Raw genomic sequence first — 26,886 nt, 5'->3', positions numbered from 1 at the left:
CCATTCCATTCATTTTGTAGAGGTCGAGCGTTATCTTCAAATTGTAGATTAATTAACTGGTACCCTGATTTCCACCATGGTTAAAACTCAATCAATATTACATTTCAGCGTCAACCAACGGAATCAACAAATGAGTGTTTTACATGTACATGTATTTAATGATTAAAACGGTTCAACCCTCATGAGGAAAAAAGAAAACACCCCTGTGTCAAACGTTTTGGTTTGTTCCACCCTATAAGTTTCTGCGGTCATGTAGGAGTGGGGATACCTGTTGAGGGGCGGAAATGAACACAGGAGGGGCAAACTGAGTAATTTCCAAAAATCAAACCACAGCCTACGCTTTCATAAAATTTTAGCATAAAATTACCCTGCTTGCCTAGGGGCTTACAAAAATAGACAACAGATAATCAATTGAAATACTATTCATAAGATGGAATTTGCATCGGGGTGATGTAGATCAATATTAGGTTTTGCCCTTCACCGACGTATAAACACTGTATACTCAGTGTGTTACCTCCCGAGTGAAAGTTCAAAATCACTAGGGTGGGACTCACTCGGGTGGTACCATGTAGCAGCAGTACCTGCTGCTATATGTACATGTACATAAGATTCGAACCAGCCAACTGATCCCACAAGCTCGGTGGTTGAGTGGTAAGACGTCTGCACTAGAAAGCAGGAGGTCGTGGGTTCGAGTCCCACCCGGATGATTTTTCCAACTTTTACTCGGGCGGTAACACACTGAGTATGCAGTGTTTGTGATGGGCAAAACCTAATATCAATTGAAATACCTGGTGGAAAAATGGCGCACTTTTCAGGTTGGGTTCATTTTTGCAGGAGGCTAACTAATTTTGCCATTATTGAACCATTTAATCAACGATTTGGGGCACACCCCCCCAAAAAAACAAACATATCAGACCTTTCCCTTTGATCCTCGGTAAATGTTAAAAAATGACTAAAGGTATTACAAAAGAACCCAATCAATTTGTCACCGACACCACACACTGACACTTGGTTGCCCGTGAGTACCCGACACTTTACAGAACGGCGTAATTTGAGTTTTCACGAACTGACATCCGTTGCTACATGCCCGCACTCCGTACATTTTCGTTTCACGAACTGAAACGGGTCTTAATATCACCACTAAAAAGGTTTTAATTACATTTTTGTGTAAGCCCACAAGTATAGGATGGAGTAAATTCGTGAAGAAAACAATTCAAAGCATTTTATTTCCGAATTGTATTTCTGCCACATGCTTGCGTTTCAGTTCGTGAAAACCAAAATTATTCTTTAACCCGTCAGTGTACGAAGTGTACCCACACACCCGCGTGTCAGTTCATGAAACCGAAATTATCGATGACAGGGTTTTCACGTACTGATAGCACACAGCGGGTACGTGTCAGTGAATTCGTGTAAAAGGTGAAGAATTGGCCAGAACTTGCCAGTTCCCACACATCACTTTCAATTTTGCAAAGGGCTCATTGGGAACTTTCTGGAAAAAAAAGTTTGACATTTCTTCTACCCAACTTTTTTTGGTCTTTTTTTCCATCTGTACACATACAAGAATTCTTGCAAACTTACAGCGTATCTAGACGAGGCAGATGACGGAAGGCATCTGCAGGGAGGATGCTGATATTGTTGAAACTCAGGTCTCTGCAAAAATTAAAAGAAAGAAAGAAGAGAAAATATGAGCAAAAAATCTTATCTTTAGGTTTCCTGGATACTACGTGCTGTGTATTAAAGTTGTCCTTATGATGTCCTTGTCCAGGGGCGGATCCAAGAGGTTTTGCAAGGGGGGGGGGGGGTCAGGCCCGTCAGATACAGATAATAACCCCTGCAGGGTGTCATCTTTTTTATTATTACTATAATTGTTTTAATTTGTTTTTTTTGGGGTGTCAGAGCAGGGGGGGGGGGGGATTTCCGTTAGTAATTCATTTTTAATTCGGTGACTGGTGCGCGCAAGCGCTGACATGACATACACGCGCACATGGTTGCTACAATTCGTCGGTTCAGAGCATGGCATCGCGTAGCTGCAATCGACTGAATGTGAACATGTCTGGATGCTGATTTCGGGCGCAATTCAAAACATGACTCGGCAACTTTTAAACTGAAATCAAGGTCCTAGAATATTGTTTTCTCAGAATATACAATATTTACTGAGCTAAAACTTCATCAGGTAAGTTGTTAAGCACCCTTCTTCAGATTTTGAGCATTTTTGTTGCTTCAAACGAAAACAAATGCACAAATGACAAGTGATGGATGCTACCTTCAAAGGGAATATAAAACATTTGATTTTGCTGCAATTTTCAGAAATTAATGGATTTGGAGGATTTAGTATGCTATAGCAAATATTGTTAAAATCACTTGGTTCACATTTTAGGCTTGTAGATGCTGGAAAAACCAAGAAAATCATTCGTGTTCCTGTAGTCTATCTTGTTCCCTTAAGATGAAACAGAGCAATTTATAGACTTTGGGGAATTGTTAGGTCAGAGAATCAGTCTAGCATGCTTGTACCCCTTCACAGGTGTGTAATCCATTGCAAAGAAAATGCGGAATATCTAAATATGAAAAATTAGGAGCACTTTTAAAAAAAAAAGCCAGTTTTCTCCAACGCTGGTCGGCCGACCAGCGTTAGAAAAATACCATTTTTCTTGAAAGTGTCAGCACACCAGGAGCCATTTTACAGGATGCTTTACACTGTCATTCCCTAATAATCCAGTAACTTATTTTGTGATAACTTGATCAGTTCGTTTTTTTGATGTTTGCAAATGTTGCATCTCCCCTTTAAAGGACAGAATATCGGCACCGACCCTGTTAGCACACAACCATTAATTAGTGAGGATTTACCCATAAAATAAGTGGAATTGCAGCTTGCAGAAAGCTTGCAGTAAGCACAGCCAAGAAACTGGGCCCTGGTTCTTTTACGAGGCATGTGCAGAGTTAACACCGTCTACATAGGGAAGGCCTATCTGGCATAAAGATTTCTTCGGTCGGAAGATTTATTCATTAAACATTTACACATCTCGCCGACAGCCGACGTAAATTCATCTTGTCTCTCCCTTCAAACAACTGTGCTTTCTCAAGGGATGACCCCTGATCCGATGAGGTCGTGGGTCACATGTTCCAGGGGGCTCTGAGTGTCGGTGTCTCTGTCAAGATTGCCAATTACATTAATGTGCCATGGAGTGGATGCGTCCGGCTTCGTACATCAATCATCTCGTGCCGCTGGATTCCCCACCTCATTTCTCCTCCGGAGGGATTCCGAGGATGCAAGAGGGGGAATGAGAACGTGTTGAGGAGGAGGAACAAATGAGGGAATGTACAAGAGTGAATTAAACCCATTGCACCTCATCTGATGGATGAGGGGTAGCTGAGGGGGGTGGGGGTGTGGGCAACTTCCCCTGCCCTAGATACAGCTCTCATAAGGAGACCAATGGGAATTTGAAGAGGAACGATGCAAATACAAGGCAGATGCAAATACAACGCAAACACGAAGGTCCCAGAGTGCACAATTTTTCTGTTTTGATTCAGATTGATTCAGATTGGTTATATTCATCGGAAGTCTTTTCATGCATCTGGTGTGCACGATGGGCCAAGCGCATCTGATCGACGGGGTGAATACGGTCTCTGCACCCCTGCCCTATTGTGCATGGCAAGCTAATCTTCAAGTAAACCTGAATCCTCGATCCTGATTGGTTGATCCATGGCAACAAGCCCTGCTTCTTATCCATGGGGGGCAACGGGGGCCATGCCCCCCCCCCCTCCCAAAACTAACCCAATTTTTTTTTTTTAAGTGACGTCGCACCACAGAGCATCTAGAATCAAAAAATTTGTTGGGGCCCTTAGGCCAAAAAAAAAAAGTCTCCGGTTTCTGGTATGCGCGCGCGTCGCCGTAGCCATGCGCGTCGGCAAAATGAAAAAGTTTTTTTTTCAATGAAAGATGATGTCTCAAAACCGCCAAACTCACTGGTTTGACTGGAATCCTGCTGCTGCACAATTTTAATGTGTTTTTAGATGGGGTTATGGTCGAGAATAAGCTTTATGTGGCCTCTCTGGACTCCCATATATTGGCACTAAGTTTAGTTGGGCACCATTTGCAGTCATCAGCCGACATTTGAAGCAAACAAATTAAATTTTTTGGACGCACTCTTTGGGGGACCTTGTACCACACTCTGTGTATTGCGCTATTCTAAGACGTGCGCGCCACTCCGCACAACACGCACATGTAAGAGGATAATAAACTTGTGTTCTGAAAGCGTGTCCCGTCTTTACTGCGAGTCAAGTTAGCTCGAAGATTAATTCATCGTCCCACTCACGCTTGTGGAACACAGAAAATGTAGTGAGTCTCCATTTCACATTTGCAGACGCACTACATTATTCCAATTTCCATGTTCCACTCGCGCTCGCGGGATTGCGCTAATAATGTATGCGGACATGGTTGAAACCATCAACACGTCCATCCGGCTAATTGAAATTGTGGGAAAACTATTTTGTAACCCCCATGAAAAATGTCTTGCTAAGCTACGGACTGCCATGCTACACCCAAAGGCATTCCAGATAGTATTTTGGTTTTCTTTTCTTTTGCCTTTTTTCCTTCTTAAATTTCACACAGCAACTGAAAACAATACAGGTCAAAAAGGACAAACCAATGATTTTTGCCTTTTCAAAAGACTGGATATTTCACCCCCCCCCCCCCTCCAAAAAAAAACTTAAAAAAAAGTCAATTTAACTAAAGGCCAACACATGTTATCTTGACGGTGTTTGTCAAATTGTGCAGGATTCGATAGCGGCCAAAAGACCTTTTTTTTGTTTTTGCGGGAGAAATCTCTGGGGATACATGTTAGTATATATTGTTTTCCCCTCTGCTAATGGCGTGGCTAATAAATTTGCACATTTTCTTTTTGATGGCTGGCCCGGGGGTTAGTAGGGGGTCATTGGGGTCGTAGGAACACAAAGTGCATGTTTGGGACATTGTTAAAAATAGATATAGACCAAAGCCCCCCCCCCCCAAAAAAAAAGAGAGTCCTTGTGTTAGTTTGTTTCACCTTTTAGTACATGGTTTCATCAGATGCTAGTACTAATGTAGTGATCTGATGTAAGAAGTCATTTTGCAACCAACAAAATTAGCTTTGTCTGTTTGTTTATGGGGGGGGGGGTACGGATGGTCTGTTTTGAATTCCTCACCTAACCAAATTTGCTGGAGTGGTACACACTTCATCAATAAATCCTAAATAATGACTTGCATATCTTTGAAGCTTGATACAATCTCTGAGAGTAATGTAGTCTGTCAATTTTGTGTGGGGGCAAAAAAAACCTTATCAAACAAACGTTTCAAGGACATACATGATTAATTGGAAATATTTAAAGACATTTATTACGGTGAAACCATCTACCAAATTATTGTCAAAATTTGCAACAAATTTGGTAGGATAAGCTTTTTGTGAAATAATTCCAACTGACAACTAGATGCCGAAAATGAAAATATGAATCATCACGGATGAGCCAAAAAATTACTCAACTCATTTTCTAAATACCATAGGGCCTATGTACATAAGATTCTGTTTTTGCTATAAAAAAAATCAAAGAAAGGCAATGCAAATGATTGGATTCTTAAATGACCCTTCTTCCAGTGACCCTGAAAACAATAATTCAAGAACCCCAGGTGACTGTTGTTCCAGGGTCTGACAGTCAAGTTATATTTAAAAACCACAAAACCCAAGTAATCAAAAAATCAAAGGAACACAGCAAGTCAGGCTTTTTGATCATAAAAAAAATAAGGAATCAGTTTCCACAATTTTTTTTTTTTTACGACTCCTGCCAGTGTGGTGAAATTTACAGCTAACCCCACCGCAGTAGGGGGTAGGGGTGAACGCAGGTACCCAACGCAACGCACGTGCAAAAATGCAAACTATGCCCATACAGTGGCATATAACCATCAATATCAAAACTTTTCCCTGGATCTGGTTTCATACTTTTTTTCCTGGTAGTGATTTTTTTTTGGGGGGGGGGGGGGGGGGCTTTTCCCTCCCCCATACACTTTGATGAAATACATATGTCATCCGCTTTTTCTGTATATGAATAATGCTACCAGGCTTGAAGATCCAGCTGGGAGTTGAAATTACAACTTTTGACCACAAATCTTTAGAAAGAAAAAAATACAACATATTCTTGGGGTTCATACAAGCCTACATTGTCTGGATCATGAAATACACATTGTTCCCCCACCTGGCTTTCATATAATAACCCTGCTGTTAGGATTGTTCGGGTTCTTGCCCTGCGGTGCTGAATTTGAAACTGCCGGTATATTTTTGGATCTTCCCAAAAAGTGCAGGGAGGACTTTACCTCTGATGAAAACAATTTTTTTGTGTGGCTAATCTTTTTTTATGCATTCAAAAAAACTTACAGGAGCATCCTAGATACACTGCAAAAACTGTAGTGTTAATTTAACACCATTCGGTATCTATATAGGACAACACCAGTAAAATTAACACCAGATGGTGCCATATAGATACCAATGGTGTAAATTTAACACTGCAGTTTTTCCAGTGTATGATCTTACACCCGTACCACACCCCATACATTTGTTTTTCCGCCACAATGTGCCGAGTATTGAAAAAAAACTTCAAGTGCCAGGAGATATGAGATACAAAAAGAATGAAACACTGTCGAGGAATAAAAATGTTAACAAAATTTGAAAATGTATGCAAACTTGACTGTAGACTCCCCCTAAAAATCTCGCCTTCGAGTTGTAAACACAAGCAAATTTGATTCAAAAAGTCAGGGGAAAGTGGCCAGGAAATGCCTCAGATTGCTTCACAGACCATCTAGAATCCAAAATATTCTGGGGCCCTTGAGTGGGTCCCGGATCCCACGCCATAATGGCTTCACGCTCCGCGCTCACATATAAAAAGTTCCACTTATGATTTCAACCCCTCCCCCTTGGGATCACACAACGGGCCGGGGTTGGCAATTGGACTTCCACACTACACTCCCCCCCCCCAAATGGAAATGCCCTCCCTTTTTTTGGTCCACGTCTCATTTAATAGTGAATGACTTTTACTTTACTAGGAAAACAGCAATTGAAAAAAACAAATATTTTTCGAGTTGAATCTAAAAAATAGCACACAGAATGCACCCTTAAAGTTACGAGCTTTTCAAATATAAATCAATGCACAAAATCTGTTTACCATGGGTAACTGATTGAACAAGTTTCAATATACATATTTTTTGGAAAACCGAACTCAGTGCACAATTTTTAACAATAATTCATCGGGGGGGGGGGGGGGGGGGGGGGGGGGGGGGAGAAATCCATTAAATTGATTTTTTTAACAGCATGGAAAGCAAACTCCAACAGATTAAAAGAGATTGTTTTAGATCCATCACTCACTCAAGAAAATAAAAATGAGCCAGAGACGAGGGCTATATTTATTCCTTTTGTTAGCACAGCCTTAAGACCCAAATAATAGATCAGGCTGTGTTCGTCCTCATCCGTGGAGTATTTCAAGTGAGGGGACGTGACTCTGGCAGGGTTTGGGTAGGGGACTCTTTACAGCATGCATGCACCATAAATCAAATTTTAATTGACAAATAAATCCACATGAATGACTTTTTCCAGGTCTGGCATTTTCGATTTTTTTTTTAAATTATGAAATGCCACGTTAGGAATCAGTGAACTGAACTCCATAAAGTACAGACATGTCAACGGAAAGAACGGTTTGCAGTGTTTAAAGGGAATATACAACATTTGCTTTTGTTGTATATAACATTCACAAATTGATGGATTTGGGGGTTTATTATTTTATAGCAAATATTGTTAAACTGACTTGTTTGACGTTTTGGGTTCGTAGATGCTGGAAAATTAAGAAAATAATCATTTTCTTGTAGTCTGGTTCCCTGACCCCACTTAACTTGAAACAGAGCAATTTATAAGCCTAGATATCGGGGAATTGTGAAGTCAGGGAACCAGTATGGCTGGCTTGTACCCATTCACAGGTGTGTAATCGATTGCAAAGAAAATGCGAACTAGCTAAATACGATAAATTGGGAGCAGTATTTGAAAAAAAAACAATTGTTTTCCCCAACACCTGTCAGCCGACCAGCTTTGGAAATCGATACAAAACTAACCCTTTTCTTTAAAATGACAGCACACCAGATGCCAAGATTTTACAGGATGCTATAGACTGTCATTCACTAACACTAGTCCAGTAAGGCTTTTCGTGATAATTTGGTAGTTTTGTGTTTTTATGTTAACAAAATGCTGTACATGTATATCCCTTTAAATAAACACGAATGACCAACGGATCTCGCTGTGTCCCGATGCCTGCTGTTGTTGAAAGCTGAATCTCTCACACATACAGCATTTTTCTTTATTAATTTTTTATTTATTAAAACGTGACCTCAACAATAACACAAAAATTACTGCACTAATTTCCATTCATGGGTAAGAGCTTGGACGAAATCTTTGTTTGTTGTTGTTAATATTTTTTAAGTCTTTTTTTTTTGCCTGCTGATTGTTTTTCTTTTTGGAAGGGCCTATGAAAATATACTGGAGAACATTTAGGTTTCTGACCGTTACATTTCTTAATGATTTTCTTGTTAAAGTTAAACAAACAAATTGACTGGAGTGGGATTGGAACCTGTGACCCCCGCATTCATGGGCGTCAATCCTGGGGGGGGGGGGGGGGGGGAACCCCCCACTTTTTGAAAGATGGGGGACACAATATCAAATGTCCCCCAGATTTTTGAAAAGTTTTGCAAAGATCTCAGAATTTCTGAAAGGAAAACCACAGTTTTCCCAACTCAGTTCTTTAAAACTTTACGTCTTCCAATTTCCGACTCCACCAAGGCACCTGTTTGTCATTTTTTTTGTTTTCAGCCAGTCAAGAATTGTCATGGGCTGTGACAAACACAGAAAAAGCTTGGGAGTACACTGCGATGGACTGGCATCCCATCTGAGCAAATACTCAGTTGTATAATGTCGATGAAATTGAAAATAAACACTTGCCAGACACTCGCTCCGACAGATTTGAATTATGTTTTTCGATTAGGAAAAGCAAAGTCCTGCTGGAAGCGAGTGACATAGATCAGTAGTGACTTTTGTAGTGATTGAGTGGACCCAAAAAACCAAGAAATCCTACTGCACACCTAATATCTGTATATAGCTATACAGAATACAGGGACAGTCTGCTGATGAAAGGTTTATGTGTTGAAACTTGGATGGTGCGAAGTACCACACGGATCAACAATTACTGCCTGGTTCAGGTTTGGGAGTGTGGCCTAGTGGTTCTAAGGTTTGCGACTCAAATTATGTCAGGGGTTCAAATCCAGCTGCTGGTCATAGTGTTGTGCCCTTGGGCAAGCCACTTCACCTCCACTTGCCTCTCTCCGCCAAGAGTATGGGTTCTGGTATTAGCTGGGGATTGAGTACCCTGCGATGGACTGGCATCCCATTCAGGGGGAATAGAAATATTCTTAGTCGCTTCATGCCAAGGAAATCGAAGATAAACGCCGACCCGATGGGTCATATTGGCTCATGACATGTAGAGCAATGCTAACTACAAGCAATGCTAAGGCCCCCCCCCCCCCCTAAAAAGTCTCCGGTTTCTGGTATGCGCGCGCTTTGCCGTAGACATGCGCGTCGGCAAAATGAAAAGTTTTTTTTTTCAATGTAAGATGTTGTCTTAAAACTGCCAAGCTCACTGGTTTGACTGGAATCCTGCTGCTGCACAATTTTAATGTATTTTTAGATGGGGTTACGATCGAGTATAAGCTTTATGTGGCCTCTCTGGACTCCCATATATTTTGCACTAAATTTAGTCGGGCACCATTTGCAGTCATCAGCCGACATTTGGAGGGAAAAAAAAAAAAAAAAAAAAAAAAAAAAAAAAAAAGGCGCGTCACCGCACCACTTTTGGGGCAAGCTCCATACCAGAACCGGAGACTTTTTTGGGGGGCCTATTGAACTACAAAACTTAGTTTTATAGTTGTTGCCCAAAAACTTTTCCTGAAAACGTGTTGCCATAAATTGTTGGACTTCAGGAAAATGACAGCTTTACTTATGTAATATGTACAACTGGGGATAAACACACTCAAATTATAGCAAAGATGTTTGTTTGTTTTGGCATGGTTCCCGGACGTTCACAGCCCAGTTGTTGTTTTAATAGCCTTCCATGGACAGTTTTCCCCGAAAAAAGATAAAAAAAAAACAAGGAGCTTCAAAGAATTGATCTTCAAAGCAATGTCTGCAGTCAATTCAGAATAACAGAACTACATACCTTCAAGTAGAGTGATTGACTTTTGGGGTCTAATTTATCTTATTTGCCTCAAACCTTTACAGGTGTTACTATCGGGGAAACTGTGGGGCGTTGTGGTCCAATGGTTACGGTGTTCGACTAGTGTGCCGTGGTACATGGGTTCGATCCCGACCGTGGGAACATGGTACTTGTGCTCTTAAGCAAGGCACTTTACCATTATTGCTTCGTCCTTCGGATGGGACGTAAAGCCGTAGGTCCCGTGCGTTGTGTAATGCACATTAAAGAACCCAGTAACACTTATCGCTAAGAGAAGGGGTTCGCCCCGGTGTTTCTAGCAGTGGCCGCAGCACCTTGTAAACCCTTATATAAGGTGCTACATAATGGGTCTCATATTTCTCATAAACTTCATTTACCTGTCTCTAATAATATACATAATTTCCAGTGCCTTGAGTACCTAATTGTTGGTAGATACATGCGCTACAGAAGACTCCGGTATTATTATTATATCAAAGGTTTTGTATATGTGAATCTGGTCCGTAAAGAACTTTAAAATGCCTAACAATTTGTCTCAAAACCAATTTGTCAAAATTAATACCTAAAAGATCACTGGCAGAACAATGTGAACATTATTATACAAGTGATTCCTTCTTTCAGCACCTTATTGATTAAAAACTAAATAGATTAATTAGAATGAGTTTTCCAGAGCCCATTATATGGAATTTCTGTCCTGTCTGGCCTAATCAAGATGTAAGAGAGCACATGAGTGGTGCAGATAGCATCATCATCGTAAATGGAAAAAAAGACTACACAACAAATTTGTTTTGACAAGACGACTGAGGGATCGGACCGCGGATCGGCATGGCGGCTGCTTGGAGAGTGCCCTGATTTATTCCCCACCACGAAGGCAAACAAGTCTCCCCCCTGATGATGACGGTACCTGGCTCCATCAAGAAGCCACGGACCCGGACAATAACGGAGAGCCAAACTTATGGCTTCGTTGCATTCAAATGAATGGCCTCTTTTTTTGCTGGATCTGAACAGCCAGGTTATCCTCTGACTTGACTGACTGGCTGGCTGACCAGCACCGTTGCCAGCTCCGGGTATTAGGAGGGGCCAAAGTACCAGTTAGGAGGGTACACAATAATGATGTCATCATGGGTCACGTGACGTCACATTAAAAATTAATAGATTTAATCTTTGAAAATCAATATAAAATCAACCTTGAGAGACCTGAACTTGACGCTTACAGGATTGATAGAATAATCCATGATCTTCATTTTATCTTATGTGTGCTAAATCACGTGACCCTTCCTTCCGGTCCAAACTGGAAGTGCGTTATAATTTGAAAGTGGAAAAAGGTGTGAACTTGCTTTCAACGATGTCAGTCACTGGCTAGGCTGTACTTCCATAAAAAACAGTTACCAGTGTCGTCATAAAATGCTGGAGTGCCCTCTAGCGGCAGGTTGAAAAATGTTACATGTCACAAAAAAGTTGCCGAAACAGCCCTATGTTTGTCCACAAACATAAGTCTAGTTATGCTTATGTTTTTAGCCGATGGGGGGGGGGGGGGGGGGGGGGGCAGTTGCTCGCCAGGCCCCCCCCTTTAGCGATGGGCCTGTGGCTGACTGATTGCCATGGCTGATTGACTGATTGACTGACTGACTGATTCACTGCCTGACTGGTTGACAAACTTAATTAAGCTATTACATAAGAACACACTCGATTGGCCAACATGTGCTTATCAAATCAAAGTTGTACGATGGCTATAACAACTTTGGCCCATCCCACAATTTGTTTAATTGAACAAGTTCTTCAAAGACAATTCAACAGAATTAGCAATAATTAAATCCCCCCCAACCCCCCCCCCCCCGAACCCTCCGAAACAAAATAAAACACACAAGACTCCTTTTTCTTTCCAACAAAGTTTCGGCCACCTACGCCCTTCCGGTGGACTTGATTCTTGTTAGCTCGGAAGAAGCTTGCAAACTCCAAAACCCAGGACAGTACAGTGCGTGGCTAGAAAGAACAAATATTTGTGCCCAAGTTACGACAAGTAAAGAACTCTGACGTGCATAGGGAGGAAGGGAGGGGAAGGGATACAAGGACAAGTGAAATTGGAACTCAAAACAATGAACGCGCTTCTGGAAGATTGGATTAATGGACCGGGATTCAACAGGCTATCAGGAGAAGTGCGGCTCAGGTTTCAGCTGAAGTGCACTTAGCTGGCCAACTTCTCGGGACAGATTGGGGATTATGTTGACTCCAGTAGACAACGTTGACTTTTCTTCTGTTATTTTGTTGCTGTTTTCACAAAAAGACAAATTCCAGCGGGGAAAAGATCCACTTCTTAAGTACAAGGTGATACGCGGATTGCACGTGTCGCCTTTTTTCGTGGTCGATCCTACTGTGTTGTTTGTTCTTAAAAAAAAGACGAAATTTGTGCATTTTTAAACAACGACCTCAAATGACCCCTAGATGACCTTTGACATCCAATTTCGGATGAGGTGTGATGAACCCCCACCCAAGGATCACTCCATCCAAGTTACATTAAAATCCATCAAATTCTGCAGACAAAGAAACATTTGAAGCATATTTGAACAATGACCTCTAATGACAATACATGACCTTTGACCTGAGTAATCCCATGGCGAATTGCGTCTTCCCACCCAAGGGTCAATGCATCCAAGTTTCATCCAAATCCATGAAAGGAAGTTATACACTTTTTTCCAAAAACTCAACCTAAACTTTAACATACCGGGATACAGGGATGCGGTCATACAGAATTTAGGACTGGTAAGTGTCCCTCAAAACACACAAACAAAACCGTTTGAATTTTAACGTTGAACAAAGCAATTGACTGTAGCGGGGTTTGAACCTGCGACCTCTGGATTGCCATTCCAGTGCTCTACCCACTGAGCTATTCAGCACTATGTTGGTGCCTTGGCGGTAGCCCATTTTGTTAATCTCTTTGTTCAAGGGGCACCAGTTTAAAAGCCAATTTCTTTATTCAACTTTAAAATTATAATAGCGCAGCTGGTCAATTTCCTTTGTACTTGGTTGGTTCTTTTCCAAAGGACTTCCACAAGGGAGTATAACTAGGAGGCCAGAAACACCGGGGCAAACCCCTTCTCTAAGCGATAAGTGTTACTGGGTTCTTTTACGTGCATTAGGCCTTATATAACACACCGGACCTCCAGCTTAACGTCCCATCCGAAGGACGAAGCAACAATGGTTAAGTGCCTTGCTTATTAAAGTGCACAAGTGCCCGGGCCCGGGCTCGAACCCACGCCACTGTTGCTTCTGAAACACCAGAGCATGAGTCCGGTGCTCTTAACCGCTAGACCATGACACTCTGTGGTTTATTGTAAAAACATTTAGTTAAAAAAAGGACTAAAATAGACCTGAGTGCATTGCTTCTTCATGAAAACTATGAATATATCTTGCTTTTATACCTCTATACACACAAGGCAGGAAGGAATAACACATATGGTCTGCCTTAACAAATAAAAGCGGGAAAACTACTGTTTGAACAAAACTAGGAAGGGTACATTTGTCAAATTTGAAGACCTGTGAAATGGATTGAGCTCAGGTTCCCACCGTGCCACTTCAATATAAAAAGCTGTTCAGTGTGGAACAGGGAAATGCTTCAAAAAGCAACATTGTTCCACGTCTTCGCCAAAAAAGTTTCCCTCCGTCTATTATCGGGATGCTGTGCATGGACTGGAGTGTTTCAAAACGTGCCAGTTGTTTTCTCTCAAACTAACACTTGGGGCAAAAGTGTTGCCTGCAAAACACACAGAAAGCTTTTACCCCTTTTGTTTGGCATATACCCTTGTTTGTTTAGTGGTTACACAGATTTGAAAATGTAAACCGAGTGACTATTATTACTCTGACTAACTTCTCTTTTCTGTAATAAAGTATCTTTGGATGAATACAGATATACTGCAGGAATGTACAAAATTTATTATGTTTTAAACTATTTTACACCCTTGCCTCAAATTCGACACTCATGCTTTAATGTCATGCTTAAATTTGCAGTGTTGGATCTACAAGGTGGGGGGGGGGGGGGTTAGGGGGTTAAAATCCACCCTTAGGACGCCCAAAAAGCTAAGTGAGAGAAAAAAACATGCCTGCTAACCCCCCCCCCCCCCAGCCAAACTTAGATCCGCCCCTGTATGGACACCAGCAACAACATTTTCCATAGAAGCCTGTACTTTTGTGGATGTAAAATGTTGGGTGACCACAATCCAGTCGCGGTATTTTATGACCAGTAATGTACAAAGTCTGGTCACAAGTCTATTACTTGTGATGGACTTGTGGTTGACTTGTGATAGTCTTGTGATGGACTTGTGATGGATTTGTGATTGACTTGTGATGGATTTGTGATTGACTTGCGATGGACTTGTGATGGATTTTTGATTGACTTGTGATGGATTTGTGATGGATTTGTGATGGATTTGTGATTGACTTGTGATGGACTTGTGGTTGACTTGTGATGGATTTGTGATTGACTTGGGATGGACTTGTGATGGACTTGTGATGGACATGTGATGGACTTGTGACGGACTTGTGATGAACATGTGATGGACTTGTGATGGACTTGTGATGGACTTGTGATGGACTCGACTACAACCTCAGTTCTACAGTAGAATGTAGGACAATTGTGTAACGAGGACAGAGCGAAGACCCACGCAAGCCATGCATCCTAAAGCTCTCAGCTCAAAGAACCATGACCAATGTTTGAGGATTATATACTCAGCAGGACCGAAGGGGGTGGGGGGGGGGGTTGGAAGAAGAAGACATGTTGAAACCGTCTGCAGACGTTATTTATCTCCACGGCAAAGCAAGAGTGACCACTGCTGGCTATCAGATGACCCTCTCAAGGAGGTAATGGGCAATTTGATAAATGGACGTTATCCGCTACTCTCTTCAGCGTTCGTAAAAAGGGAGGATGAAATCGGAAGAGGGCAACGACTGGAGCAAGAGATCTCAGGAGGATCTCTGAGAGGCTCACGTCGTCGGGGGATCCATTTCGGACGGTGACTCGGGGGGAATAACTTTGCGACAAGTTTCAGGCAGAAGAAATCGGATGAGCGGGAACAGTTAGTTGCGTAAATCAGTAAATTTGAAATCAACACCCGATTACACACTTGATGTTCTTGCTGAGTCTCTCTTTGAACATCTGGGAGTCACATCTTCAAATGTCAGGCTCTTAACAGGGGGGGGGGGGGGTTCACATACTCGACCAAATCTACAGGTTCACACTTAATCATCTTGCACACTATCTCTTCACTAATTCTAATCCTCCTCTAAGTAAATTTGAACATTTGAAATCCACACCGATTACACACTTGATGTTCTTGCTGAGTATGTGGGAGTCACATCTTCAAATGTCGGGCTCTTAATGGGGGGGGGGGTGGTTTCAAATACTCAACCAAATATACAGGTCTATACTTTCTCATTGTTTTGTTGCAACAGCAAAAAACACACAAAGACCCTTTGCTGCAATTGTGCTAACAGGATGCAAGCATCTTGCACACTATATCTTCACTAATTCTAATCCTCCTCCCCTCAATTATCTCTGGGGAATAAATTAGGATAAACCCCCAAACAATCTTGTGTTCCCACTGTCCAGTAACATTAGGTTGTGGTAACGCATGTCATAATACAGTTATGGGCTCTGTCCATAGACAGCAGTTGGCATTTTTCAGCCACTTTCTCGGGAGCCCATGAGTTTGTTTCTGCATTCAATAGGGACGTTGAACAATAGAGGACAATAGGGTTCACAATTCCTGAAGGTCCACAATTTACAATCGTGTACAAAACATATGGGAGGTCTTCCAAAAAAGTTTTAAGTACAAACAAAAGAGGGACAATAGGGGGGGTGGGGGGGGGGGGGGTACACACATGTTTACATTACATACCCTATGTGGACATTCCTTTGTTTTCGCACTGTTAAGGAAAACCGGATAGGAGGAAAAAAATATTTTACTCACACTGTGAAAACTCTCTCAACCCAAATATTTTATCCTGATTTCCATGAGTGTTCCTCTCCATTTTGCGACGATGACCCAAACCCCCAAATGCCTCTAAACCTGTTTTCCAGAGAGGGTGAAACCTTATGTGGACCTGGCTCATTCCACATAAGGTTCACACAACCTGCGTTTATGTGGACCTGTTTTGTTGTCAGGTCCACATAAAGATGGTAAGAGGTTGGTACACGATTGCAGGTAAATACACACTTGGGTGAGTGGATGATGGGACACACAGCATGTGCGCATACTGGTTTGCGTGCGTTATGGCGTGAAGTACGCACAAATTGTTTTAATCTGAATGTGCACAAAGCCAATTCATCTTAGCATGAGTGTCAGGTGTCATCGGCAATGTGCTCAAATGTCTCTCCTAGTGGTCTCCCCGAACTCCTCTTTTGTGGCCGTTGAAGGAGTACTTGTGCACATAGCCCACGACAGGGACAAATAAAACGTTGTTGGGAACTCTTGAACAGCTCGTTCAAGTTTTCTTTATTATAACAACTGCTCTGAAGGTCACAGCCAGAACAAGACTCCAGAAATCCTCCACATGGGCCTGAACTATGCATGGCATAATCTTTTTAATTCCGCATCTGATCCAGCTAATCTGTAGTAATAACAGAGTTTGTCAAGTGACTTATAAACACAAGGGCCAATTATTGGCGAGATAGTTTGACAGGGCAAGAGGTATGTAAATTGAGAACGCACAAAGTCAATGAGATTGTTCCCTTATCCAACGGCAATCAAAGTGCCAGTCTTAGCGGCTCGTGTAGAGGCTAGCATGTCAGTCTGGAATCGGCCAGTCCATATCACCTGATTGCTGGCTGAGACAAAATCTTGAGAAAAGAAATGTGTCCCCCTCCCCGAAAAAAGTAAACAAGTGGTGTGTTTACAAACACAAATGCCCCGCAACCGTGACTGTTTCCATGACATAACACCACTCTAACATCAAATTACATGTACCTTGGTCAAATGGAACGTTCATTGACAGCATTAGTGTCTTCTGTAGGTTTTATATGAATTAATCCCTAATCCCTATGATCTCAGAATAAATACAAGATTTCTATTGTTTTAGCCACTGTGACCTTGACCCTTGACCTTTCGACCCCCAATGCGATAGGCTCCTTAGGATTGCCAAGGACAATCCACAAACCAAATTTGAAGTTCATATGTAAAGTATATCTCAAGTTATCGCGCTGACAAAATTTCTTTTGTTTTTGCCACTGTGACCTTGACCCTTGACCTTTTGGCCCCAAATGCAAAAGGCTTCTTAGGATTGCCAAGGACAATCCACAAACCAAATTTGAAGTTCATATGTAAAGTATATCTCAAGTTATCGCGCTGACAAAATTTCTATTGTTTCAGCCACTGTGACCTTGACCCTTGACCTTTCGGCCCCAAATGCAATAGGCTTCTTAGGATTACCAAGAACAATACACAAACCAAATTTGAAGTTCATATGTAAAGTATTTCTCAAGTTATCGCGCTGACAAAATTTCTTTTGTTTTAGTCACTGTGACCTTGACCCTTGACCTTTTGGCCCGTAATGTAAAAGGCTTCTTAGAATTGCCAAGGACAATCCACAACCAAATTTGAAGTTCATATGTGAAGTATTTCTCAAGTTATCGCGCTGACAAAATTTCTATTGTTTCAGCCACTGTGACCTTGACCCTTGACCTTTCGGCCCTAAATGCAAAAGGCTTCTAAGGATTACCAAGGACAATCCACAAATCAAATTTGAAGTTCATATGTTAAGTATTTCTCAAGTTATCGCGCTGACAAAATTTCTATTGTTTCAGCCACTGTGACCTTGACCCTTGACCTTTCGGCCCTAAATGCAAAAGGCTTCTAAGGATTACCAAGGACAATCCACAAACCAAATTTGAAGTTCATATGTTAAAGGGAATATACAACATTTGCAAACATCGAAAAATAAAACTACCAAGTTTTTGCGAAATACCTTAATAGGATGTTGGTAAATGACAGTCTAAAGCATCTTGTAAAATTATGGCACCTGGTATACTGTCATTTTCAAGAAAAGTGGTATTTTTGTATCAATTTCCAACGCTGATCGGCCGATCAGCGTTGGAAACAACTGGCTTTTTTTTTCAAATACTGGCCCCAATTGACCATCGCACTTGTTTGCAATCGATTACAAACCTATGAACGGGTACGAGCCAGCTAGACTGGTTCCCTGACTTTACAATTCCCCAATGTATGTAAACTGCTCTGTTTCTTCTAATATGGAGTCAGGGAACCAGACTACAGGAAAATGATCGTTTTTCTTGGTTTTTATAGCATTTTCGAACCCAAAACCTCAAAAAAATCAGTGTAGCTATATTTGCTATATATTTCCAACCCCCCAATTTCATCCATTTCTGAAAATTACAGCAAAAGCAAATGATGTATATTCCCTTTAAGTATTTCTCAAGTTATCGCGCTGACAAAATTTCTATTGTTTCAGCCACTGTGACCTTGACCCTTGACCTTTCGGCCCCAAATGCAAAAGGCTTCTTAGGACAATCCACAAACCAAATTTGAAGTTCATATGTTAAGTATTTCTCAAGTTATCGCGCTGACAAGATTTGTCCGGACACACACACACACACACCCACCCACCCACCCACCCACCCACCCACCCACGGAAGGACAAGGCGGAAACAGTATGCCCCTTTGGCTTCGCCGCGGGGCATAAAAATGGCAAAATTGTGGCGTAAATTGTACAACAATAGGCCGTGCCCACGACCAATTCAGGATCAACACATGGTCTGCCTCCACAGACTTCACAGAATTTGTGTGTGTGTACAAAAGGAATGAGAGATTAGCATGCTTAGAAGTCACCCGGAGGCGAGTCAAGGCAGTCTTGACGTCTTAACCCGTCAGCCGTGCCTGTGTGTAAAAAAACAGCCAGTGCGTGTTATCACGGCCTCCGATGCAAGCTGGTTAAAGAAAAGAGCCTCCTCTTACTAAAGGCCATTTCATGCTAGTTCAAAGAGTTACATTCAAATTGAAACACTGGCTTGGCAGTCAACGTGACAGATTTTCAAGCTCAAAATAGTCTTCCGAGAAAAAGAACACATTAATGATACAAACAAGAAGCTGGGAAATTGTCCTGAACTTCCTGGCACTTCCGCTTTCATTAAGCTTGCCGCATGCAAGGTATAAAGATATAAGACTTCACACATGGGACATTGCATCAGGATAAATGGAACTTTGAACCTCTCTAGGGGTATGGATTTATCACTTTAATAAAGGCGTACAGGCGTCTCCATCTTCTCAGCAGATAAATCACGGCTACGGGGGAAAACATCACTTATTGAACAAAACATTTGCAGTTCATGATATTCCCTAATGGTCCCAACTTCACCACCAAAAAAAAGCCCGGGCTGTCACAACAACAATCAAAGCTAGCAAAACGATGTCAGCAAATTACCTCGTAACTCTATTAAAACATCTGTGGTCACAAATTAAATCTGTCTTTGGTCTGCAATATTCTCAGCACGGGATATGCTTGCTAAAATCACTTCAAAGAAACCAAAATGTAATGCCTAAATTGTAAGAAACCTAAATTGATCACCAAAAAAAAGAGAAAAAAATACACATTTGTAATGAAGGTTTATCATCCATGTGACATTATCTCACGTGACTCTGTGCAAGATCCAACATTTTGGACGTCTATAGCGTGCTCCATCGATCGTACATTACATGTACATTGCAATATGCATAACGTGCATGTTCTGTAGTATTTGTCAAGTTCAATACCCAATTTTTCTCCCAAAAGTCATTAATAAATTCCCCAAAAATTGAAGAGAAAATGAAAGATGATGAACTAGCTTTAATTTGATATGTGTTTCAAACACCTTGGAGAGTTGCGAGTATTTTGTCCCGAATTTCGGAAGTTGGCATATTTATCACTGGGGTCTATATGGCAGTGTCTTTACTAGTCTGCAACCGTAGACGTCCAATATGGTGGGCATGTAGGTGACCTGTGACATCATGTGAGATACCTCAATAGTACTGTTAAGTTCTATGGGGGTCTGGTGGGGGGGGGGGCAGATCCTTCCAAAATCTCTATCTAAATTGTTTTTGGAAGTTTCCAGGGATTTTGTGCTAGTTAAGATGACGTCATTTCCAATCTTTTGGTCGAATTTCCCAACAAGTACCTCCAATTCTCATTTCCTTCACTGACAAAAATACCCAACATTGTCCACATATTTGCCAGGAATTTTTAAACACTTCCAAAAGAGTTTTCTGAGAATCATGTCCTGATAAAACAAAAAACTCATTTTGCACTGTTTTCTTAGCCCCCTGTCTGATTGTTTTCTTCATAAAGTAGGTGTTGGAAGTGCTCCATCATACACACACTCTGAATCTGCATAACATACTACCTGCCGGCCAGCCAATTAGTGCCCCACGACAAAATGCATTGAAACAAAAGCCATCCCGCTGAGTGCTGACGTACCACAAAAAGCATCTGCCTCTCGGAACGCTGATCCGCCAAAAAGCAGATGGATTACACGCGGCTGGCTACCGTGACAACCGAAGTAGACGACCGACGGAATACCAACCTGAAAACTGTGCCACGTCCAAAAGACTAATTGACTAGGTTTTTTTTTCTCCGTCTAAGACAGAAGATATTCGTTCCTTTTTTTCTAAAATTTATTTCGCGTCAGAATTTCTCGGAGGTCTCAAATGACATTTTCTCGGGAGCCGCTCGTTGGGTGGTGTTGGTTTAAGCTGAATCTGCGGTTACACAGGACTTCCGCGTTAATTGCCGAGTTATGAAACCGACCCGGGAGTTATGGGACCAATGTCTGATGATGGCGCAGGCAATCACGATTTATGTTGGACCTCAAAGAGGTTGGAAAGAAAACGGAGCCGACCGGGTTAATAGCGGCAAAACCAGCAGCTGAATTAAAAACTAGAGAATGCGTTTGTGGACAAACACCAGCTGTTTAGGATGTTTGAAATGACTCTGTGACGTACATGACGTCACTTCAACAAATTTCATCTATAACACATCACAGTATAAGTGCATATCAAGTTTCAACCAAATCCAACATATAATTTTAAAGATATATAGCCTTTCATCAAAAAACGCCCCTTTAATGTGACGTCACATGACATGTAATAACATCATTTGAGGTCACTTGAATTTTTTTTCAAAGGAAAAAAAAGAAAAAAATCTTAACGAAAACAAGAGCTGTTTCATTGTCTTCCACAACAGATACAAATCTGTTGCTGTCATTTTTGGTATGCGAGGGCACGTTCGTGATGCGACATTAGACACAGATGTTAATTGGTATGAAACCCAGAATAGCAAAGGTGGCAGATCTTTTTCTCATCTTTTGGGAATTAAAGCATCTGAGATTGATCTGTCTGCTCCTCATCTGGGGTCACCTGGAGAAAAAACTTACAAAAATGCTGCTGACGCGTTCCGTATTACGCAGAACTTCCAAGGTGTAGACAGAAAAGAAGGTGATGATGAGATCCTAAATTGAAAAAAAAAAAGAAGACAGACAAAATCCTCTGTTGTCAACTCCAAGTTAAACGTTGCTCTTCACAAAAACGTAATCGTTTTTCGTTGGCCAGCAATTTCAACCGGTTAGGATAGTCTAGCCAAGGGAAAGTTTATTGAAGTCATCTGGAACAGTTGCTGACAAATTTATTGACCGATGTCATCTGCTAAAATTCTTTAGTCCAGGAAGGATAAAAACAACAAATGGCTTTCAAAACAGAAATGTAAATTGAAACTTTTTAATGTTTTGGAAGTGGCATTAGACAGGTTAAAGACTTGGGAAGTATTTTTTAAGACGCTTATATTTTGAGAAAAAAATAGTGTAAATTTCTCCCTAAAACAAAAAGACTGTCTTCACAGGACAACTTTGCAAGACAAGACAAAATTAAAAACTCTCTAAAGAGCGACTTTTTAGAGATAGAAATCTACCTCTGTTACAATATTTTACCCGCAACCCTCTCTTCAAACAGGAAAATTAAACAAACAGGAAAATTGACCAATCAAGACAAGAAAAACAAACATGTGAAACACAAACCCTGAAAGACTTGGCTTGCTTGATAATATCACTTCACTTGAACACCCACTCATGTCACAGTTTGCCCAATTTCATATGACACAACATAACAAACTCAGAGATGTAACACGTGTAATTCTGTTGGAGCCGCGGCTTCGCCAAGGTTTGTTTTTCTTTCCGTCTATCTCATCTTTCCTCTGCCCTGTCCTAACTCGATTCAATCTTTGCAATTCCTCAATAACGCCGCTCTTTTTATTCCCCTCCGTCCCTCCCCAGTCGACTCCGATCTCCAATCACGACTTCACACATGCAGGGACAAAAATCTCAAATTTCCAATATTTTCCCCGATCCTCTGACTCCCTACCCTCGGGGAGAAAAAAAAACCAAACTACCACCTCTCAATTTTGTTCTCCCTTGAATTCTTTTTCTTGTCTTGTGTCTGGCGGCAAGAGGAACGTTTGTCAGAACCGTTTGGATCAGTGACTACCTTTATATCTCGGAAAACCGATTATGAAAATTCATGAAGCTGCGGCGATATGTGGAGGGGACTTGAGGCACTCGGCTCAAGTGATGCAGCCACGACAAACTCAAGCCACGAGGACAATTAACGCCTAGCCATGCCGACGGCCGCAGGATCACAGGAAAAAAAAATTGTGACCATATTTTTTGCCGCCGCCGGCCTGTTTGCTCCAACTCTTTGGGGTTCTGTTTCAATTCATGACGGCCGTCTACGTTTTCGTTGAAGTGTCTTCGACGTGGCTCTCTCGCCTAAAATAGCAACCACGCGAAAGCTTAGTACCCTCTCGGATGAAACCAGACACCCGAGATGCAAATGTTTTGGTGGAAACAAGGTTATTCTATATCATTTGTTTGAAAACATTTCTCTTTTGACAAATTGTGATCCTTACTGTCTGTGGATGTTCAAAGTCGGTTTGTAATATTGAAAATTTTGTTCCTTCTTTTGAAAAAGAAATGAGACTTAGGAAAAAGAAGCAATGCTCAGGGAGGACCCCAAAACAAGTAAAACGTTTACCGACGAGTTTGTTGGGTCAGTATTAAAGGGAATATACAACATTTACTTTTGCTGTCATTTTCAGAAATGGATGGATCCGGGGGTTAGTATTTTATAGCAAATATTGTCACACTGACTTGTTGAAGTTTTGTGAAGTTTTCACAGATGCTGGAAAAACCAAGAAAAACAATCATGTTCCTGTAGTCTGGTTCCCTGGCCCCAATTTAGATGAAACAGAGCAATATATAGACATCGGGGAATTGTAAGGTCAGGGAACCAGTCTAGCTGGCTTGTACCTGGAGGTGTGTAATCAACTGCAAACAAAATGCGGTAAATTAGGGGCAGTATTTGAAAAAAGCTATTTTTATCCAAAGCTGGTTGGCTGACCAGCGTTGGGAATTGATACAAAAATACCACTTTTCTTGAAAATGACAGCACACCAGGTGCCATGATTTTACAGGATGCTTTAGACTATCGTTCACTAACAGTCCAGTAAGGTATTTCATAATAATTTGGTAGTTTTGGTTTTTTGATGTTTGCAAATGTTGTCTATTCTCTTTAAGTGGACAAATAAATTCTAAAAAGTTACCACAGACGCATAAAAGTACATCATACATGGATTAAGTTGGTGCCAGTTGGAATATTCGAGGAAAAAACAAAAAAAAAACCCAAAAACCGTACACACAAAACTGTGATGTTATTTTATCGTCAAGTTCAGCACTTTATTGCCAGGTGCCATATTTTTGTTGATGAGGTTAAAATTGGTGTGTCTGGTTCAATTAACAGAGGGGCCATTCTGATGGAGTCTCTGGCATAAGAGCATTTTTTTTGGCAGGTGGGGGGGGGGGGGGGGGGGGGGGAGGGGGAGGGGTATTTGCACTTCCCCTCCTTTTGACAAGACACGTCTGTGTGTAATCAGCCACTGTGCTTACCCCTAGGGGGTTGATTTCTTCATAGTTCATTACGTGCACACTCCCGTAAAAGATTGGAGATGATATGGCCGTCAAAAAAAAATAAATCATCAATCACGGTGGTTTATTGTTCCCATCCTTTCAGCATGTTAAACTTAAAGCCTTTGACAGTTATAAAATATCACTGCAAAACACTCCAGTGGCCCATATCGATCGCCGCATGCAAATTTTAACTGGCGCGCTCTGCATGCAACAACTTCTGACCAGCATGGCTCGCAGTTGCAGGTGGCAGTTTCGAATATCCGGTCAAACGCAGTTTCAAAGTAATCGAATACTAAATTATTCGAAAACGGACAGCCCTAATTAAGACTGTAAGAAAATAAGTCTGTTGCTGAGCTGCACCCACAGATCAGAGGTCTCAGGTATTAATGTAATAGACTGTTGCTATAAATTCTGGACAGTGGCATATTTAGGGGGGCCATGATGCCGTACCCCTCCCCCCCCCCCCCTTCAGAAGACATAATCAACTGGTGTTTTCCAATGTTTGTCTGCTGGCATATATTCTGCTATGAAGAGTGCCATTTATTGTTCAGTGCTTGGTGTGTAGACTCCTGGAAAGCAGTGCTGCTTGTCCAAGGAGTATATAGTCAAGGTGGTTCAAGGGGAGTCAGGTTGGCGTAGCAGTACTTTCCTCGCCTTCCACCGCTGTGACCCGGGTTCGAATCCCGCCTGGGTCAATATGTGGATTGGGTTTTCAGTCCCTACCGACCTGATTCCGTGGGTTTTCCCCAGAATATCTTCTGGGCTTTTCCTCCCACCTCTAAAACTGTAATTTCTTCTCATTGTCTTCTCTCTCTAAGTTGGTGTGATGTTTCCCCTGGGATGCTTTACCGTCTATAGGCCTGATGATAATGAATGATACAGAAGTTGTGCAGTTGTGCAGGTGCAGTAGATACAGGTGCAAGTAAAAACATCCTCGCTTCTTAGAGTTGCTGGTGGGTGGTGGTGGCGGGGACGCATGTTTCTCACCGCCGGAAGGGCCACTGCCTGAAAAGCTGTAACTGATGGTGCTATTACTGCTTCCAGCAGGAGCCTGTTCCATATTGGTGTGGACTGAAGAATGAGAATCTGAATGAGTTTCTTTAACGCCTGGATTGGTTGGTAGTGAAGATGATGTTGAGATCTTCGATAGTGTCCAAGATCGTAATGCTCTTGTCAGACAGTGAACACCCCCCCCCCCCCCCAACCGGAGAAAGAAACCTGGCTACCCTCCAGCACGGATGGGGACTGCCCTCCCCATCCCCCCAGCATGATCCTACATATGCCACCGATTCACTTTATGCTTAAGGGACCACGTGATGACTGCAAGAAACAAACTAGAATTGTGTTTGTGGACAAACACGTAGCTGTTTTGGCAATAGTTTTAGTGGTATCATCAAAGTCGGATGTACAGGCATGTAGGCTACAAGTGTATGGTTCTGAAAATATTTGGTTGTCTAGAAGTGAATGTGGTGTTATAAATTAATACAATTTAGAAATCAATAAAAACTCACATGATGACGTCATCATGACGTCAATTTTATTTCCATGATGACAGCAAGAAACAAACAAGATTACAGTTTTACTGGACCGTACACAAAAGTGCATCAACTAACAACTTCATGAAGAATTTCACTACAAATTCCAACCTCCAAATTGTTCCGAAGCCCGATCCCGTTGCCACTATCCAGTTGAATGGAAATGATAAAAAAGAAGAAGATTGCTCCAACAAAATCTTAATCAAAAAATCACTAAGGAGGACAGTCAGAATGGACTTAAAGTGTGAGGAAGTGCACAAAGTACCCAGATAGGAAACTTAATCAGAATTGAAAGGGACCTCACATGACATCTACGAGTGAGAGTTCTTGCCGAAAAAAAAGCTATTTTGAGACGGTCTTTCTGTAGAGGTTAAAACTGCTGTGTCTAATTCAATTGATTGAGGGGCCATTCTGATGGGATCTCTGGCATAAGAGCATTTTTTTTAAGGGGGGGGGGGGAGGAAGGGAGGGGGATTTGCACTTCCCCTCCTTTTGACAAGACACGTCTGTGTGTAATCAGCCACTGCGCTTACCCCTAGGGGGGTTGATTTCTTCATAGTTCATTACGTGCACACTCCCGTAAAAGATTGGAGATGATGGCCGTCCAAAAAAAATATACATCATCAATCACGGAGAATTCCGTCGAATAAGATGGGAACTCAAAAACGATTCCACACGGACAAAATCAGGATTGGGTAATGAATATGGGCACATATATGTGGCCTTCTTCGGGGATCTTTCGTATTTGTCGAGGAGCTCAGTCAATATGCACAAGAAACAACTTTGGCGGGCAAGGAGAACTTGGTATAAAACTTGCCCTGTACAAAACATTAGCAATTGTAATACATGTATGCACCTGTGATCCTACAAATGTATGAGCACTATTTTAAAGTTCAGACAGGCTTATGAAAGGTGAAGTGAACTAACCCATTTGGTAGTGGTGGATGCAGGTTCTTCTAAGGCCTTTTCATACTAGAGCCTCTCCACCCGAGTTGAACTCAACCCTGGGTGAACCCAGTGCCGCCCCGGGTTGAGTTTTTGATTGTTCAACCCCGCGCTCACCCCTGCATCGTT

At 41.8% G+C, this 26,886-nt stretch overlaps 1 protein-coding gene across 1 annotated transcript in view; it reads right to left on the bottom strand.

The window, feature by feature from the left end:
- LOC119730087 (leucine-rich repeat-containing G-protein coupled receptor 5-like) overlaps positions 1-25,337 on the bottom strand; it is a 52,061-nt gene extending 26,724 nt beyond the window's left edge. Inside the window, exons 1-2 of the mRNA XM_038202873.1 lie at positions 25,192-25,337; positions 1,579-1,650 (exon numbers count right to left, since the gene is read on the bottom strand). Of these exons, the coding sequence (XP_038058801.1) occupies positions 1,579-1,650; positions 25,192-25,337 (218 nt within the window). The remainder of the gene's footprint in view (positions 1-1,578; positions 1,651-25,191) is intronic.
- Positions 25,338-26,886: the final 1,549 nt, after the last annotated feature.

The sequence above is a fragment of the Patiria miniata genome, unplaced genomic scaffold (genome assembly GCF_015706575.1).
Source record: "Patiria miniata isolate m_02_andy unplaced genomic scaffold, ASM1570657v1 HiC_scaffold_1, whole genome shotgun sequence".
Lineage (NCBI taxonomy): Eukaryota > Metazoa > Echinodermata > Asteroidea > Valvatida > Asterinidae > Patiria > Patiria miniata.
This window is presented reverse-complemented; position numbering and strand designations above follow the sequence as displayed.